General features: G+C 41.6%; 1 protein-coding gene across 8 annotated transcripts in view; it reads left to right on the top strand.

Annotated features, from left to right (window-relative positions):
• The first annotated feature begins 1,051 nt into the window (after positions 1–1,051).
• MTA1 (metastasis associated 1) overlaps positions 1,052–19,220 on the top strand; it is a 212,526-nt gene continuing 194,357 nt past the window's right edge. For 6 of the 8 annotated variants that reach the window (XM_020974878.2, XM_020974877.2, XM_020974875.2 and 3 more), the window contains exon 1: positions 1,052–1,199. In XM_020974878.2, the coding sequence (XP_020830537.1) occupies positions 1,067–1,199 (133 nt within the window). In that variant the 5' untranslated portion in view covers positions 1,052–1,066. Of the gene's footprint in view, positions 1,200–1,618; positions 1,882–19,220 lie in introns of those variants that run through there. The other 2 variants (XM_078151572.1, XM_078151575.1) reach the window with 2 other exon arrangements.

Here is a 19,220-nt window from a genome sequence, read left to right as displayed (position 1 = left end):
ATTCAAAAAACTCCAGTGCTTCCCTATTACCTCCTGGATCAAATGCGAAGTTGTTTGGTGTTCAAAGTCCTTCACAACCTATCCCCCTCTTTCTCACCTTCCCAGGCCTCTTATACTTCTCCACTTACTCTTCAGTCTAGTGCTATTGGCTTCTTTGCTTTTCATGAACGAGACACTCCAAACAAGATACTCCATTTCTCAGCTCCAGGCGTTTTCTTTGGCTGTTCTCCATACCTGGAAATTCTCTACCTCTTCATCTCTGCTTCATGACTTTCTTAGCTTCCTTCAAGTCCCATCTAAAATCCCTTCTTCTACAGGAAGTCTTTCCCAGTTCCTCAACTCTAAGGCCTTCCCTTTGTTACTTATTTCCTACCTGTACATAGCTTGTTTGTATATTTTTGTTTGCCTGTTGTCTCCCACATCAGCTTGTGAGCTTCTGGAGGTCTGTGACTATCTTTTTGCCTTTCTTTGTATTTTCAGTGCTTACTGCAGTGCTTGACACTGGAGCTTAATAAATTCTTATTGGCTAACTAGAGGTCTTTGAGAGGCTGGATCATCACCTATCAGGGGCATTTCAGAGAGGATTTCATACATCCTATGAGGTCCTTTCCACCTCTAAGATCATATGATTCATAAATTATGAATTACAAGGATATTTTCCTTCTTAAACAAATGTTCCCTCCTAAATCATCCTTAGAGGAAAGGGAGAGTGGGTGGTCACTAACCTAAGCTTAAGGTGAAACCTAAACCTCCTTACTCTTTGGAATTAATTAGACTGGCTATAGGGAGTCTATATTTTCCTTTCTTTCTTTAAGATATCAGCTGCTAATATGACAATGAATCTTGCTTTGAGCTTTGAGAATTGTGTTCCTCTCTTAAAGCCTTAATTAGATTCTCTCTTGGTACAGTATTATATTTGATCTTATTCATGCTTCATTAAGCTGAGCTCAGTGAGGTCAGGGCCCCTTTGTTTTTTTTCATCTTTGTCTACCTCAGGGCCCCAGCACAAGGCCATGCACCCAGCATAAAGAACTTTGTCCAATGAATGAATGAATTTTGAGAGGCCATGCACACTTGGCCTGGCTCGGTCTGTCCTTTCCTTGCAGCCTGGAGAGTAGAGCTCTCCTGCCTGCAGGAGAGACCCCAACCACAGACTTGGCACAGGCGGGGGCACACAGGAGGCCCCAGCCTTTGGCAAGGTAGGTGGAGTTGTGGTTGCTTTCTTTGTGTCTGCCTGTTTAGGGGGAAAAAGGAGGGAGAGAAAAGAGAAGGCGGGGGGGTGGGGTGTGTGTGTGTGTGGGGGCGAGACAGACAGACAGACACAGAGACAGTGACAGAGAGCGAGAAAGCGGAGCGGAGAGAGGGTAGGGGAAGGGAGGGGAGAGAGGCGGTAGGGAGAGGAGAGGCCAGGGAGGCCGGGAAGAGGGTAGGGGAGGCGAAGAGGGAGGGGCAGGAAGAAGACTGAGGAGGGAGGAAGGGGACAGTTTGTGGGGAGTGGACGAGCAGAAGCTCGAGGTGCTGCTGGGAGCCGGCCAGCCCACTCCCATGGGTCTCTAGGGCCTCCCCCTCCCCTTGGCCTCGGGCGGCGGCGGCGGCGGCGGCGGCGGCGGCGGCGGCGGCGGCGGCGGCGGCAGCGGCGCCGGGTGGACCAAGCGCGGCCCCTTTAAAGCGCCCGCCCCCGCCCCCACCCCAGCCGATCGATCCTCCATTTTCCAGCACATTTCCCCCACCTGGAGGAGCCGCCGCGCCGCCCTGCGAACCCCGAGCGTCGGGCCCGGGCCAGGCCAGGCCAGGCCAGGCCTCTGAGCCCCCCGTGCCGCGCTGCGCAGCCGGAGCCCGAGCCGGAGCCCGACATGGCCGCCAACATGTACAGGGTCGGAGGTGAGCCCCCCTCCTCGTAGCCCCTGCCGCCCCGCGGCCTCTCGCCCCAGCTTCGGGCAGAGTCCGAATCAGCCCCCGACCCAGCGCGTCCTGTAGCCGGGCCAGCCCGGACCTGCCCGGGGCCTCCCCCGCGCTCCCCTCGTCCCGGCCCCGTGTTTTGCTACCTCCCCTCCCCCGCCCCTCCCCGGCCGCTCGCCCGGCCTGGATTCCATTCGCCTCCTCTCCCGTGTGGCCCCGCCGGGCCTCTTCGGCCAGCGCCCCGCTCCTCCTCCCCTCCTCCCTGGGCCCCAGCCATCGCCGCGCCATCCCGCCTCCTGTGCAGGGTCTGAAGCCCGTACCCCCATCCCGAGCCATCCCGCTCCCATCTGAGCCACCTCCCCCTCCATCCTGAAGGCCTGGGTCCTTCCCGGGCCCCTCGATCCCCCCACCCCCCGGGGGGCGAACATTCGGCCTGGCTGTTGAGAATGTTGGGGCTGGGGAAGGGAGAGTTGGGGAGTGACTCTGGGTGGTCGGAGGGAAGCTGTGGATGTCGCCTGGTCATCAGTATCTTATCTTGGGAATGAGCTCCTCTGTCCCACAGCTTTATGAACGTGGGGGGGGGCGGGGAAGCCAGGGGGGGATATTTGATACCTGCCAAAGTTCGGAGCTAAAGCTAGGGCTAGAGTTGGTAGCATATGAAAGGTAAGAAAGTGGCAAGGCATGGCATGGGTGGGGAGGGGGGTGGTGGGGGTGCTTGGGGGGGTGGTGTATGTGTGTTTTTTTTTTAAGAAATATGTATATAGGCTGCTTTGTGGTGATCTCAGTTTCCCTGAGTGATGGAAGGGAGGTGTAGGAAGACCTAAGTAGCAGGGAGAGTGGGATCTGCTATGGGGACAGCACTACTCCAATACTTTTTTTGGGTCTTGGCCTTTGGGGAACCTTTTGGTAGGCAGTGGATTTTTTAGTGGTGGGGGCAGTTGGTGTTGGAATTTTTTTGGGGGGAAGGTGTTCTTTTTTTCAGGCACAGGTTCTCAAAATCATTTTCTAGAAGTGAAGCTGGGAAGGATGGTAAAGTCTGTCTGGGAAGGTGCACCGAGGAGCAGAGGGAGTTCTGATGCATTTTGTCTTGTTTGTGGTAGATAAGGGTACCGGATGGCATTGTGCATTGGGTTAATGGGGAACTTTAGGATTGTTTATTGCCCAATTGGGAATATTTCAACTGCTCCTGAAGCATTTAGCTGATATTTAGACTACCTGGGAACCTTTCTTAAAAGTGATTTCCAAGTGTAAAATGAGCTACCTCCTAGATGAAGGTCCGACGACACATCTTGTTGAGTTTTGGAGATGGAAGGAGTAGTACTTGGTGGCTGAAGCTTGGTAGTTTGCTGAGGAGGGGTGGGGGCGATGATGTGATACCCTGAAAGAACATACCTTCTCAAATTTGAGGAGTTCTCTGACTTAGATTTCCAGTCACTTCCAACAGCAGTGAGTTAGGGTCATCTTTAAAGATGGCATTTAAAATGTCACAATATATTTTTAATGGTCTCAAATTTGTACTTTCTTCCTCCAGCCAGTTTGGAATCCCACATCTTTGATGATGTACTTTTGGAGAATGATTATGCTAATGTATAGGTTCTCTCTGGTTCTACACCCTCCAGTAAAACTCACAGGCCTTTTCCCTACGTGTCTTCTGTAGTCTTCCTTTGTCAATAATTCTTATGAGTTGCTTCCCCTTTGGTTTGCCTTTGAAAGCTCAGGTGTCGGGTCAGAATTGTTGACAGTGGGGAGCAGCTAGGTGTCGCAGTGAATAGAGCACCGGCCCTGGAGTCAGGAGCACCTGAGTTCAAATCCTGCCTCAAATCCTGACACTAGCTGTGTGACCCTGGGCAAGTCACTTAACCCCCATTGCCCAACCAAAAAAGACAAAACAACAAAACAAAAAACAGAATTGTTGACGGTGCTATGAAGTGTCAGTACTATGATGCAGATAGACACTGGTGCCTTGTTTAGTGACTTTAGTAGTAGGTGGGCTATGAAGGGCAGCACATAAGCAGATCCTGAGGTCTCCTGAAGTTGGGGTGGGCAAAGTACTTACGCTGCTTCAGTGCCAGTTCCCTGACTTCATGCTTCCTGTGGCTTCCACTGATCATTGGAAGCCCAAAGGAGCATTTAGAGGCGCGAGCCATAGAACTCCTGGTTGGGCCTCAAAGGTTGGCTGCCCTTTCAACTCTTCCATCTGCCTACATTTTGGGAAGAGGTGGAGGGTGCCTATAGCACAATGTGCTAGCAGGTTTGTTCTTAAGTTGCTGTGTTTCTTCAGCAAGTTTTGACATGGGTAGAAATTTGAACTTCAGACTCCTCACACAAGCTTTCTAAAACACTTGGTATCTCCACTTTGTTTCTTCTTTCTTTTTCCTTTACTTGTAGTAATCAGGCTTCCAACCTCCTCATTGAAGTTAAACAGCCATATCCAAAGTTACCAGTGACTTCTTAATTGTCCAATTTTTGGTATTTTTTTTCTCAGTCCTAATTCTTCTTAACCTGTCGTATTTGATGCTGCTTATTACCCTTTTGTCCTGGATATTCTGTTGTCTTTAGCTTTTTGTGACACTGCTCTCTCTTGGTTCCCCCCTCCTTGTCTGACTGCTCTGCTTGTCTTATATCATATCTTATAACTGGGTGTTCCTAGAGCCTCTTCTTATCTACTTCTGTAGCTTCTGTTGGTAACCTAATCTTAGCTCTCAAGGATTTAACTATCATTTTTATGCAAATGACTCCATTTCTATGTATTCAACCCAAGTGTCTCCTCTGAGCTTCAGTCTCATATCATCAGTTGCTTTTCAGAAATTTCAAATTAGATGGCCTGGAGACATCTTAAATTCCACATGTCTAAAACTAAACTTATCTTTCCCTTCATCCTTCCCCCTCTTCTAGACTTCATTCTGAGGCACCACTATCTTTTCAGTCTAATATTCAGTTCATAATATTGGCATTATTCTGGACTCCTCACTCTTCCTCATCCCATAAATTAGTTGTTATTTCTACCTTATATTTTTTACATCTGACTCTTTCTCATTAGCACATTAACCACTTTGGCTTAGAACTTGTTTACCTCTTGGCTAGGTTATAGGGACAACTTCCTAAGTGGTCGCAGTATGTTGTCTTTCACCATCTATCCTATGATACTACCCCCATAGTAATTTTCCTTAAGCACAGATCTGACCATGTAATGCTTATATTAAGTCAGCCTTATATAGCTTGCGGTTGCCTCTAGGATGAAATCTAAATAACTAACTTCAACCTAGCTTTTTTCAGCTTCATTGGACGTTATTCTGTGTAATCAAACTGGCTTTATACACAGGACATTCCATCTTGTACCTCCATGCCTTTCCATTGACCCATATGCCTGAAATGTACTCTCTTCTCATTTCAATTCCTATGGAATTTCTTGTCCTTTAAGAGGAGGCTCAAATGTCATCTTCTTCATGAAGATTTTCTTGGTTCCACTCTCCCCACTTTCTGGTGCCTTCCCTCACAAAGCATGTTGAATTTAATTATTGAATATCTACTTTATGTTGCATGTAGTTTATGTTTTATATTCTGTGTATGCATACATATATATTTCTTCCATTATGATATGCTACAAGTCTTCGCAGGGATCTCTGAAAATTGCCCTTTAATAATGTCTTGTAATACATCATATTCTATTACATTCATATATCATAATTTGTGCAGCTCTTTCCCAATTGATGTATGCTCCCTTGATTTCCTTTTTCTTGCCACTACAAAAAGAGATGCTATATTTTTGTGCATGAGTCCTTTTTGATCTCTTTGGAGTGTAGGCCTATTGGATTTTAGGATTCTTATGCACAGTTTAGTAACTTGTGAGGTATAGTTCAAAATTACTTTCCAGAAGGGCTGGATCAGGGTACAGCTCTACAACAGGGCATGAATTTGCCTTTTTCTCTGCAACCTCTCCTCCACAGTTAGTTAGCCCAATCTGTTTTGAAAGTCTTAAGAACTCTGATCGATGAAATGACTAGCCATAGTTCCATAGTACTGATGATGAAGAGTGTTACTCACCTCCTAAGAGGACTCAGTAGGCGTAATGAGAAATACATTTTTGGACATGGCCAGTGTTAGAATTTGTTTTGCTTGACTCTACATTTTTGTTTTAAGGGTTTTGTTTTTGTGTTTTCTTTTGTAGGTGGAGAGAAAATAAATGCTTATTTAATTTTAAAAAATTAGAAAAAAAAGAGTGCAAACTGCTTGCAAGTAGAAATTGTTCAGTTCTTTGTTTTTGTCTCCCTAGTGCCTAGTATAGTGCCTAGCATATATGAGGCGCTTAGATTTATTGATGAATATTACATTTGTTCTCAGAAGATTCTTGTGGGTACAGCATTTTGAATATGGGGAAACAGACTTAGAGGTTAAGCAGCTGTCTGGTTACGAAGCTGATAGGTGCATAAGTGAGACTCTTAGCTTCAGTAACCAGTGCTACTGAGCCTGGTAGTAGAACTTTGTCTTTGGAGAGGGTCGAAGTGACCTGAGTATGATTCTTTGTATTCTGGAGCTACTCTGGCCTATAAGTCCAAAGTTAGCATTGATGGTTCTTAGGTGGCAGGATATTAGGACTTTGAAATACTTCTAAGGTTGGATGTCTTCCAGAAAGCTTTCTTCAGCCATGTGTGGTACCTCCTTTGCCGTCTTCAGGCTCAAATCATATTTGCAGTGCTCAGGAGCGACAGGAAACACTTAATTTTTTAAAAATTAAATTTTAATAGGGCAGCTAGGTGGCACAGTGGATAGAGCTCTAGCCTTGGAGTCAGGAGGTCCTGAGTTCAAATTTGTCCTCAGACACATGATACTCACTAGCTGTGTGACCCTGGGAGGCAAGTCACTTAACCCAGATTGCCTTGAAACCCCCCCCACCAAAAGTTAAATTTTATTTTCAGTTTCTAATTTTCTCCTTCTGCACTCCCCTTCCCCACACACTGAGAAGGCAAGAAAAACAAAACCTATTGTACATATGTATAGTGATTCAAAACAAATTCCTGCATTAAGAGAGGAACAGAAGATTCAATCTGCGCTCTTGAGTCCATCAATTCTGTATGTGGAGGTACATGGTGTGGAAATTATGGTTGATCATTGTGTTGCTCAAAATTACAGCAGTCTTTTAAAATTTATTATCTTCACAATATTGCTGTTATTGTCCTGGTGCTGCTCATTTCACTTTGTATCAGATCTTACAGGTTTTCCCAAGTTATTGCTAAAACCATCCTCTTCTTCACTTATTACAATATAATAGTATTCTATCACGTTCATACACCGTAACCCGTTCAACTCTTCCCCAATTGACAGGCACCCCCTCAGTTTCCTTTGACACTACAAAAAGAGCTACAAATATTTTTTAAAATATAGGTTCTTATCTTCTTTCTTTGGTCTTTTTGGGCTGTTGACCTAAGTAGTCATATTATTACTGGATCAAAGAGTATGCACAGTTTAGTAGCTTTTTGGGTGTAGTTCCAAATTGCTTTCCAGAAAGGTTAAACTAGTTTACAGCCCCACTAACAATGCATCAGTGTACCTGTTTTGTCATAGCCCCTTTAGCATTTGTACTTTTTCTTTTTTTGTCATCTTAGCGAATTTGACAGGTGTGAGATAGTGCATCAGAGATGTTTTAATTTGTGTTTCTCTAATTTTTGTGATTGAGAGCATTTTTTTCATATGGCTATTAATGGCTCAGATTTCTTCCTCTGAAAACTGCCCATCCATATCCTTTGACCATTTATTTATCAGTTGGGGAATGGCTGTTTTCTTGTATATTTGACTCTGTTCTCTGTATATCTTAGAAATCAGAGAAACTTGCTGCTAAGATTTTCTGTTTTCAGCTTTTCTAATAATTTAGCTGCATTGAGGAAACGCTAAATTTTGGATTATAGGTGTGATAATACAGTAATCCTGCTATCTCTTTTTTGTTCCTATTTTTCTCAGACTGACTTAATCATAATAGCCATTTATGAAGTGCTCTAAGGTTTGCTTTACTATTCTTAATTAATCTTCATAAAACCCTGTGAGGGGGATACCATAGGTGTTTTCCATTTTTTGCAAATGGAAGGAGCTAAGGACCAAAGAGCTTTATTGATTAGGTTATGATCATTATAGATAGCAAGTGTCTAACTGAGATTTGAATACAGTTCTCACTTGACTTGAAGGTTAGCCTTCCAGTGCCACATTGCCCCACCCAGGGTAGGTTCTCACTGGTGACTGGTGACAAGAAGCATCTAGCTTCTTGAAGAGGTCATAGCCTCTGGCTCATCTAAGAAATAAAGAAGGAGACTTTTTAGGGCAATTTTAGTGTCAAACTCAAATAGAAACATGGGCCACTAAACCATGTTTTTACTCCCCACTTACATTTTAATCTGGTTCAGTGCTCTTAGAAGTGTTGTGTGCTTCATGTTTGACTCCTGTCATTCAGGACTTTCTTAATACAGTTAGGATGAGATGTTTTGTGTGTGTGTGTGTCTTTCTGTCTCTCTCTCTTTTTTTTTTTTTTGGTGTGGCAATCAGGGTTAAATGACTTGTCCAGTCAGGTGTCTGAGGTGGGGTTTGAACTTAGGTACTCCTGACTCTAGAGCTAGTGCTCTATTCACTGTGCCACCTAGTTGTCCCAAGATGTTGTACCTCTTAATTTGAGGGCAGGAAGCTTGACTTTGGAGCTTTTGACCAAGATGTTCCCCTCCTCACATCTAAGATGCCCAGCATATCTTTTGCTTCTCAACTTCTTAGGAGACATGATTCCCTGGTTGGCTTCTTTCTTGTGAACTCTCATCCCACATGTAGCTTCTGCTTCTTCCATACCTGTTTACCTTTGGTGTCTTGGTTCTTATCTAGTTTGTCAAGATTGGAAGCTTCACTTCCCTTCTTACCCATGCTTAACCCAGTAGTAAGTAATGACTTCTCCATGTTCTTGGCCCTTAATCTTCTGTTTATACCTAGCTCACTTTTAGCAACTCCTGTCCTTTTCCATTCTTCTTCCCTGGTGGTCAGATGCTGCTGGAAGAAATAATGAAACAATGACAGTGTCCATTATCAGTCTATTTCACTGCTGTACAGAAGCTAACTCCCTTTTTGACTGCTTATTATCATTCTCTACAATGGCTGTTGGAAACTTTCTCTTTTGGAATTTCCACATTTTATCTTTTCTTAACCTAGAGCAGGGTTTCTTAATTTTTTTGTGTGTGTCATGGATCCCTTTGGCAATCTGGGAATCCTCTAGACTCCTCAAAATATTTTTAAATGTATAAAATAAAATACATAGGACTACAAAGGAAACCACTTATGGAGTTATGCAGGCTTTTCAATTCATTAGCTTCCTTAACTACCATGAGCTATAAGAGGACGGTCATACCTTTGATTCACCTATAACTGCTACTTACATGATGGTGAACCCTAAATTTTTTTTTTTCTGATCATAATCTTCCATCTTTTCTAATATTTTCTTCCTCGCTCTAAACTCCAGTTACTCCTTCCTTTCCTGTTCCTTAACATTTTACTTATATTCTGACCTTTCTTTCCTTCTAATGACATACTATTCTCTGCTTTTGTATATCTTGACCTTTTGTCTCATCACCACTCATGTCTTGTCAAACTTTAACACTGAGTTATCCTCACTCTCACCTCTTCCTCTACATCACATGGTAGACACCTAATAAATGTCTATTGATTCAAATGTAATCGAATTCTTTCAACTAGATCCTCTCAAAAATATATCTGATCTTAATTAGGCTTTCGTGGTTGCATGGCAATCTTTTTAATTTTTCTTGATTGACGTTTCCTGCATCCTTAAGCCTTATTTCTAAAAGCTGTCTATTCCTTAACTGCACCTTTCAGTAATAAGACTGTCTCCTACTTTTACTGAGAAAATGGCTGCTGTCAGTTATGAATTTCCTGTTTCCATTCCTCATCTGTAAACCTCACTGTTAACCCCCATTCTCTTTTCATTTACTCTTTTCTTCTCTCTTCATTTGCCAGCTGGTCTTTCTTATTGTGAATTCTGCCCCCTACTTGTGCTCTTTTATGTGATCCCATCCCCTTCTATTTCTTGGACTTTTCTCCTTCATTTCTTTTTTTTTTTTTTTTTCAGCCAAAGACAAGGTTTATTAGAACATCCGACATAATGGGCAGACTTTTAAGGAATCTAAGCATTTATACCGCTAATGCAAGGGGGCCAGATTTTAAGAATTTGAGCAGTGGCTACATTTTAAGAAATCTGAGCACCTTAATGGAGACAAGATGGACCTTATGTACAGAAACACTGTGGGAGGGATCTAGGAAAGGCTAAGCAGTTTGCTGGGACTGTGAGGTAATAGAATGCCAGGGACCTGGAACATGTGGCCAAGGGAGAATGGAGCCTAGCTAGGATGAAGGATGGGAAGTGGCCAGGGGGCCATAGGGAAGTAAGCCATAGGGAGGTAAGATAATGGAGGGCTAGGCTAGGTTGAGGGTAACAGAATTGGGGGATTGGGTGTAGCAACAATGAAAGGCCAGTTGATGGGATTATAGCCTCAGGGGAAAGCCAGAGATTTGGCTTTGTGGGAAAGTCCAGGGTTTTTCCTTTTTGGGGTCTAGATCCCATCCTCATCATTCCCCCCTCAAACAAATGGAACCCAAATTCTTTTGAGGTAAGGTATGAAGGTCTTGGCTTCTGAAACTGCTTCCTGCTGGCAGGGGCATAGAGCTGTCCCTGCCTCGAGGGAGTTCCAAAGAGGAGATTGACTGGAACCCAGCGCGGAGAATTATAGAGGGTACATTGGTTGGTACCCGCTGTTTGCTATCAACTGTAGGTGAATGGCCTGTAGTCTAGAAGACACAGATCTGACAGAAGAGACTGCCGGGCCCAGATATGACAAGATAAAACATCCTTAGCTCTGTTTGGATTCAGATAATCCAGTTTTCAAACCATGCAGTATCAAATCCACCTCACAGCCAGACTCAGGAATAGCCAGGTGGGTAACATTCCTTTTCAAAGGAACATAATGGGGAAACTGAGCCAGGAGGATATTATTATAGACTGAGGCTAAAATTGTCCTCTTAGCTTTTCCCGATGCTGACCAATATCACAATCTCTCTGAGTAGCTTGTGGCATTTTTCTCAGATGGTAGATTATTGATTATTGATGGACTCAAAATAAAATCTCATGAGCTTTTACACCTCCAACAGCAGGTTTCACTAATCCCAGCTTGGGAAAAACTTTCTCAAGATTTACATCTCAAATTTAAATTTGTCCTGGTGTAAAAAGCCAATCTTAGAGATTATTTCTGTATACTTGGAAATACTCGGCAAGGTAAAATCCAAACAAGCTTTTTGGCAAGTTTACACATTAAAACAATTAACCAACAATAGCCAAATTATTTTAGTGGTAACCAAATCATGAAAAGTTGCTTGCCATAACTGATACAAAAAGTTCACCAATTTGAAATTGAACCAAACCCCATTACCAACCAAGTGACTTCAGTTTTGTTAAACACATTTCCAAATTATGCAGAGAATCGACATGTCATCAATAACAGTTAAAACTACAACTTTAAAAGAGTGTGCTTACCCAAGTTTGGAGGCTAGCTTCTTTACCTTGAGCTGAACCTGAGTGATGCTTCCAGGCAAAGGTTGCCCCAGGGCCCAAGGCCATTGCCAGTGGGGTCCATGCTGTAGCTGCTGCCCCTCCCCTCCTTCCTTTCCCTAGGTGGGGGAGGGGGAAATCAAAGGTGAGGGGGAAAGGGTGAAACTCTCTCTTCTAAGAGAGGGGTTAACAGATACCCTCTTGGCAAGGCAGTGGAGTGACTAGGGCTGTACAGAGGTGTTTCAAAACTCCTTAATGGTCAATCACAAAACCTCCAGAATCTGCTAAAATGTTTTTGGCTGCTCTAACTTTTCCTTGTAACCTCCATGAAGGAAGATCCAGGGGTTTAGAGGGAAGGGAGTAATTAAGCCTCAGGGAACCAAAAAGCACTTGCAGTTTTCCCAATTCTCTAGCATCCGGAGAATTGACAGAATCGGGCATACGCTTCTGGATAGGGCGTCCATCCTTGTCCTCTATGCTGTGGAAAGTGCACCCAGGGGGCACCTAGGTGTCGCAGTGGATAGAGCACCAGCCCTGAAGTCAGGAGGACCTGAGTTCAAATGCGGCCTCAGATCAAACCCTTGAAACTTACTAGCTGTGTGACCCTGGGCAAGTAACTTAACCCCAATTGCCTTAACAAAAAAAAAAAGTGTACCCAGGTCCATGGCCTCGAACTGACCCAGTGGACTGAGAGCCTGAGAGGGTCAGGCTGAGTTTGAGACAGCCTCATAACTGTCTGCTTGTAAAACACCTCCAAGCTTTCCTAAGTGCTTAGAGAGTGACCCCAACTGCAGAGCAAGAAAGAAGAGGGGGGAGGCTTACATAACTTCCAGTTTGGCTGGAGAAGAACTTGAGGTTAGGCAATTTTCCCCATATGGGCCACCAAATTGTTGAGATGTAGGGGTTTAGGAGTGCTGGGACCCTGAAATTATGACACACGGGTTCTGCCCAAAGAATTCGGCCCAACCCTTCTTTTAGCCAAAGACAAAGTTTATTAGAACATCCGTTATATTGGGCAGACTCTTAAGGAATCTAAGCATTTGTATCACTAATGCAAGGGGGCCAGATTTTAAGAGTCTGAACCTCCTTCCTTTCTTCCAACATTTTTCACTTTATCTACTAGCTTCATTCTTATTGCCTTCAAAAATGCTTAAATCTTCATTCTAAAATCATCACCGTGCCTGGCTATCAAATTATCATAGTATACATCATCTCCATTCATAGTGAAACTCCTAGGTAAAACAATACACACTTGTTTTTTCAACTTCTTAAACTGACCTTCTGACCACACTGCTCAATGGAAACTTCTCTAAGGTTTCTAATGATCTCAAATCAAGTGTCCATTTCTGAGTCCTTATCCTCTCTGATCTTTTGGTTCTGTCCTGGATCCTCTCTTCATCCTTGCTTTCTGTGATATGATTCTCTTCCGCTTCTCACCTGCTTGGCTGACCATTCTTTCTCAGTGTCCTTTACATCTCCTGCTCTATGTGTTTGTGTCTATCTATGTCTGCCTTGTGCTGGCTTTAACACTTTCTCCCTCTGTGATCTCATTAGCTTCAGTTGGTCCAGTTGTTTTTATGCATTCTATGCGTCTAACTCTTATTTGTTTTGAACTCCGATATTGCATCACCACACTGCCTGCTGGACATGTCTGTTTGAATTTTCAAACTCAGCATACCTAAAACAGATCTTAGTAGGTAATATTTCCCCCTCTTTCTAAACTCCTAACACACACCCCACCAAAAACCATTTACTTATTTGCCTCATCTCTGCCTCCTGTCTTCTTTGGCTTCCTTCAGATCTCAGTTAAAGTCCCACCTTTTGCAAGAAGCCTTTCCCAACCTTCCTCCTTCTTGATGCCTTGTCTCTGAGGCTTTTTATCTTGTGCATAGTTGTTTGCATGTTGACTCCTTTATTAGATCATGAGCTCTTTTGAGGTCAAGAAAGTTTGTTTTTTTGCCTTTCTTTGATTCCCCAGCTCTTACTACAGTGTCTGACACTTAATAGGCATTTAATAAATTTTAGTTGACTCTCTGAGAATTCTCACCCTGAATCATTCTTTTTTTTTTTTTTTGGTGAGGCAGTTGGGATTAAGTGACCTGCCCAGAATCCACAGCTAGTGAATGTTATGTGTCTGAGGCCGGATTTGAACTCAGATCCTCCCGATTCTAGGGCTGGTGCTCTATCCACTGAGCCACCTAGCTGCCCCTGCCTGAGTCATTCTTGACTCTTCTTCATTACTTCCATGTCTAGTCAATTGCCAAATCCCAATAATGAGATCTAGAAGGTCCCCTGCAGTGTGTTGGGCAGACCCCTTGTGGATGATTTATAGGAGCAGTGGACAAGAGTCTCATAGGTTAAGGTATAGAATAATTGTAATGTGAATAGAGAGAGTGCTGTATCACTGAGATAACACATAGGATCGATCTACTGGGGAGAGCACTAGATTTGGAGTTAGAGGACTTCAAATGCTGTCCTTTCTACTACCTATGTGATCCTGGGGAAGTCACTTCAGCTCCCTGAGTCTCAGCTTTCTCATCAATAAAATGGGGATGATGTAGCACCTACTTCACGAAGTTATTATGAGGATTAGATGAAATAATGTGTGAAAGTACTTTGCAAACTAAAGGAATATATAAATGTTATCTGTTCACTTTATTAAATTTTATTTATGTATTTTGACATTCTTTTCTTTTTAAATTTTCAATCCAAAATCCCTTCCTCCCACCACTTTCCCCTCCCACTGAGAAGGCAGGAAATATATCAGTTATACATGTGAAATCATGTAAAACATTTCCATATCAGCCAGATTTCGAAAAAAATAAAGTGAGAAAATTATACTTCAGTTAGCCCTCAGGTTCGTCAATTCTCTCTCTGGAGGTGAATAGTTATTATTCAGAAAGACTATTCACTGTAATCCGTTCTCCGTGTAGCTACCAAAGTAATGTTCCTAAGTTTTAGTCTGACAGTGGTAATCTGCTTAAAACTCTTTAGAAGCTTCATATTTCCTTTAGGATAAAATACAGACTTTTCAGTCTGGTGTTTGAGGCCCTCCACAATCTGCTTAAGTTAAAACAGTAAACAAATAAATAAAATAATTACTTCCTTCTAGCCAAACTAGACTTAAATTCCCTGAATTTAACATTATATTTTGTGCCTCTGTCCTTTTGTACAGACTATCTCTGTTTCCAGAATGTACTGTCTTTTCAACTCTGCCCTTCAGAATTCTCACCATTCTCTGGGCTCAGCTCTAGTGCTGTATCTCCCATGAAGCCATTTCTGACAGCACTGAGGCCTAGCAGACTCTCACTGCCGTCCCCACCATGCCACCCTACTCATTTATTTTCTATTTATTTACCTGTGTATTCCTCTAGTATTATGTAAGCTTCCTGAAACCAGAGGTTATTTCTTTTTTTTTCTTTAATAGTGCCTAGTGTACTGTGTAAATAGACTGATAGTGCCATCAGCTTTATTTTTCTGCAGACATTGGGGATCAGTGGATAGAGGTTGATAATAAAACTTGGTGTCCCTAAGGGCATGTATGAACTGAGAGTTTTTGCCCTGATGAAGGCAAGGTGATGATACACCCTGAAAAATACTTCCTTTAAGTACTTTGCCTGCTGCTTCATTGCCAATGAATACCTGCCACTCTTAGCTTCTCCTTTTGAAATGTTCAGGTCCTTTCTCTCATTTTGCAAATAAAAAATAGGCCTAGAGAGTTGAAGTCAAGTTGTCAAATTCATGCAGACAGTTATTGGGAGAACTCATGTGTGAAACCAGATTGTCTTTTTCTTTTCTTTAAATTTATTTTTAGTGTTCAACATTCACTTCCATAGAATTTTGAGTTTTAAAATTTCTCCCCTAGCCTCCCATCCCCGCTCCCCAAGATGGCATTCAATCTGATGTAGGCTTTACATATATATTCGTCTTAAACATATTTTCACATTAGTCATATTGTAAAGAAGAATTATAATCAATGGGAGGAACCACAAGAAAGAAGAAACAAAGCAAAATGACAAAAAAAAGAGAGCAAATAGTATATTTCCATTTGCATTCAGAGGTCAAGGTCTTTCTCTGGATGTGGATAGCATTTTCCATCATGAGTCTTTTGGAGTTGTCTTAGATCCTTACATTGCTGAGAAGAGCTAAATCTATCAAATTCAGTCATTGCACAATGTGGCTGTTACAATGTTCACCTGGTGCTGCTTGTTTCGCTCAGTATAAGTTCATGTAAGTCTTTCCAGGTTTTTCTGAAGTGCTACTGCTCATCATTTCTTACAGCACAATAGTATTCCATTACATTCATATACCACAGCTTGTTCAGCCATTCTCCAATTGATGGGCATCCCCTCAATTTCCTGTTCTTGGCCACCAGATAAAGAGCTGCTATAAATATTTTTGTACATGTGGGTCCTTTTTAAACCAGGTCTTCTGAGCAAAAGTCCAGTCTGTCTCAGTATCACATCACCTTTTTATAGTTGTTGAAGATGCATGTTCATACAAGTAAATATATGAATTCTCATCTTAATTTACACTGTCCTGAAAAGATTATGGATCATTTGAGATTGGGGTTGCTAGTGGTAACAAGAGGTACAAAAGAAATGTCAGTCAACAATCACTAATACAGCCCTTGGGATCAGGGGATGGGCATTGAAGGAAAAGGAAATGTGGAGTTGGAGCTGACAGTGTGGCAATTTCAGCATAGTTTTAGCATCCTCAAATTTTGTGTATTGACTTTTTTGTGGCAGGTAACTGAAACTGCTCTACCCAAGATTATTAGTGATCTCTAATATGTAAACACAGTGACCTAGTGTCTGTTCTCATCTTTCTTCAGATTTCTGCAGCATTAGGCAGTGTTGCTCACACTCATTTTCCTGAAATTTCATGATTAGTCTCTTGGTGAATCATGATCCTTGTCCAGCTCTTAACAGTGTGTGCCATAACTAGTCTGGTGCTTTGTAGGTTTTCTTATATTCTGGGTGCTTACCTTGTCTATATAAGGGTATAAAAAAAGGTTTTTTTGTAGAAGTTAATTTTACTATGAGTTTGAATTAGAAGGCTGTTCCCTGTTCTTTGGCAGCATTGTCAAGAAATTTGTGGTGATCGTGAGAAAATGGTGGTGATTGGGGTTTTACAGGAGATTATCCTCTTAGTTCTCACCCATTTAGCTTTCCAGGTTGTCTGGCAGGGGCGAGTCTTCTGCCCCAGTACCCTCCTACTACTATATTCAGCAGCAGTTCTCCTTCTTATGCCTTCTTGCTGTCTATCCAGTGTTAAGAGCTTCTTCAAGTCACCGGGCTACCAGTGGTACCACTGGGCTCTGTTCAGGGGCCATGTCCTGGGAGAAATCTTTTCCCGATTCTTGTAGTTGTTATTGCCCTCTCCCTCCTCCAAGTATACTACGTTTACTTGTCTATGTAAGTATTGTAACCCTTAGTACAGAATGTATACTCCTTTTATTCCCAGTACCTTGCATATAATAGGTACTTCTTGTTGTGCCTTTTGGTGACCCCGTTAGGGGTTTTTTTTTTTTTTACAAAAATAATGGAGTGGTTTGCCCTTTCTTTCTCCAGCTCATTTTGCTGATGAAGCACTGAGGCAAACAGGGTTAAGCTAAGTAAGTGTCTGAGGCCGGATTTGAACCCAGGAAGATGAGTCTTCCTTTGCCATCTAGCTGCCTTGTAGTATGTCAAATTTTTTTTTGCTTATCAAATTAATTGAGTAGGCATGAGGTGATACAGGGCCAGCAAACCTACTGTAAGGGTGGTAGTGGAGAAAGTGGGAATACCAGTGAGACTCAGGCATGAAACTTAGAGCTTGGGGAACTTTAAAATTATTCATATGATCTTAATTCTAAAGAAGTGAATCTTTGAAGGGACCAAATGTTTTTTTAATAAGGGAAGTGAGAGTTCTATACTCACTTTATTAGTTTCATAACTAATGTATGTCCAGAAAGTAAAAGGCGACCCACTCTTTTCTCTTCTTGCTCCAAAATTATTGCTGAGACCTAGTCAACAAAATTAAATAATTCAGCGATTTCATTTTAAGTACCTACTTTGTGTGTCTTCTTGATATATTACCTACTGTGTGTGTCATTTGAGATATAAAGATAGATATAACAGTATTTACCTTTAAGAGGCTTATAATCTAATTGATTCAGTGGTTGGAGTAGGATGACTTGGTTTTAAATTATTATTTAGTTTTCTGGTGTTGAAAATAATCAGACTTGCTTTCAAAGCCCCGCTGTCTAAACTTTTCAAAATAAAAATTAATTTGATATTTTTTATTTTAACTTCACCAGAATTTCTCCTAGCCTCTGTTTTTCTTCCTCTTAGAGAACCATCTCATATAATAATATTTTTTAAAGAAAAAAGAAGAGGAAGAAAAGAATTTCCCCTTCTCCCCTTCAGCCTGAGCAATGCATTGGAAAAATCTGAAAATCTTTGCAGTGTACAAATCTTTGTACATATCTACAAAGGAGAGAGGTTGGGAGGTCCTCTCATATTTTTCTTTGGAGCCATGTCTGTTCTTTGTAATTTTGCATCATTCACTTTTGATTGTTTTGTGGCTTTTCTTTCCATGTACTTCGTAAAGTAAACATTGTGTATCTGGTTTTCCTGGCTCTGTTTATTTCGTTCTGTATTAGTTCTCATGTAAATTTTTCACATTTCTTCGTATTACTGTAATATTCTATTATATTCATATAGTGCAATTTATTTAGACATTCCACAATTGTTTCTAGTTGTTTGTAACTATTTTGTTGTATATGCAGACTCTTTTCTTATCTGTGACCTCCTTGGAGTAAAAGGCTAATCCTGGAATTTCTGGGTGAAAGGATGTGGACATTATTTGTTTGATTCCAAATTACTTTCCAAAATGGTTGTACGGATTTAGAACTCTACTGACTCTACTAGTATTCCTGTCTTCCCACAACACTCCGATATTGATGATTTCCATATTTTTGGTTATCTTTGGCAGTTTACAGGATGCAAGGCAAAACCTGAGTGTTGTTTTAATGTGCATTTTTCTTATTCTTCTTGGAGCATTCTTTCATATGGTTTTCAATAGTTTATAGTTCTTCTTTTGAAAATTGTTACCATCCTTTCACCACTTATCTTGAATGGCTTTTGGGCTCATATCTATTGTATATAAATCTTGCATCCATTTAAAAAAATCGCTTTTTTTAATCCCTTTAAGTTCTTCTGTTACATGTAATGAAAGTTATCTCTTTTATTTTTGTTATATTTCTTGTTTAGTTAAGAATACATTAGCCATCCGTATCCGCAAGAGGTATATGATCTGCTTTTCTTCTAATTTTTTTGTGGTGTGATCATTTAACATTCAGGTCATATGTCCATTTTGAGTATATAGTAGAGTAGAGTATGAGATTGTTAATCTAAGACAAATTTTTGGCAGACTGCTTTCTAGTTTTACCAGGAGTTTTTGTGAGAGAGTTATTGAACAATGGGTTACTGAGTTCCGTTATTTCTGATTTTTCCTTGTTTAGTCTGTTCTGTTGGGTCTACCAGATGATTTTGATGACTGCTACTTTGTAATAGTTTGAGGTCTGGAAGAACTTTTCCCTCCTTTTAAAGAATTATTTCCCTTGATAGTCTAGATTTTTTCCCCATCTAAATCATTTTGTTATTTTATCTAGTTGTGTAAAGTAACCCTTTGATAGTTTGGCGTAATATTAAAACTATAAATTAATTTTGGTAGCACGGTCACTTAATATTTGCAT

The sequence above is a fragment of the Phascolarctos cinereus genome, unplaced genomic scaffold (genome assembly GCF_003287225.1).
Source record: "Phascolarctos cinereus isolate Bilbo 61053 unplaced genomic scaffold, phaCin_HiC Scaffold_3;HRSCAF=262, whole genome shotgun sequence".
In the NCBI taxonomy this organism is placed as follows: Eukaryota; Metazoa; Chordata; class Mammalia; order Diprotodontia; family Phascolarctidae; genus Phascolarctos; species Phascolarctos cinereus.
This window is presented reverse-complemented; position numbering and strand designations above follow the sequence as displayed.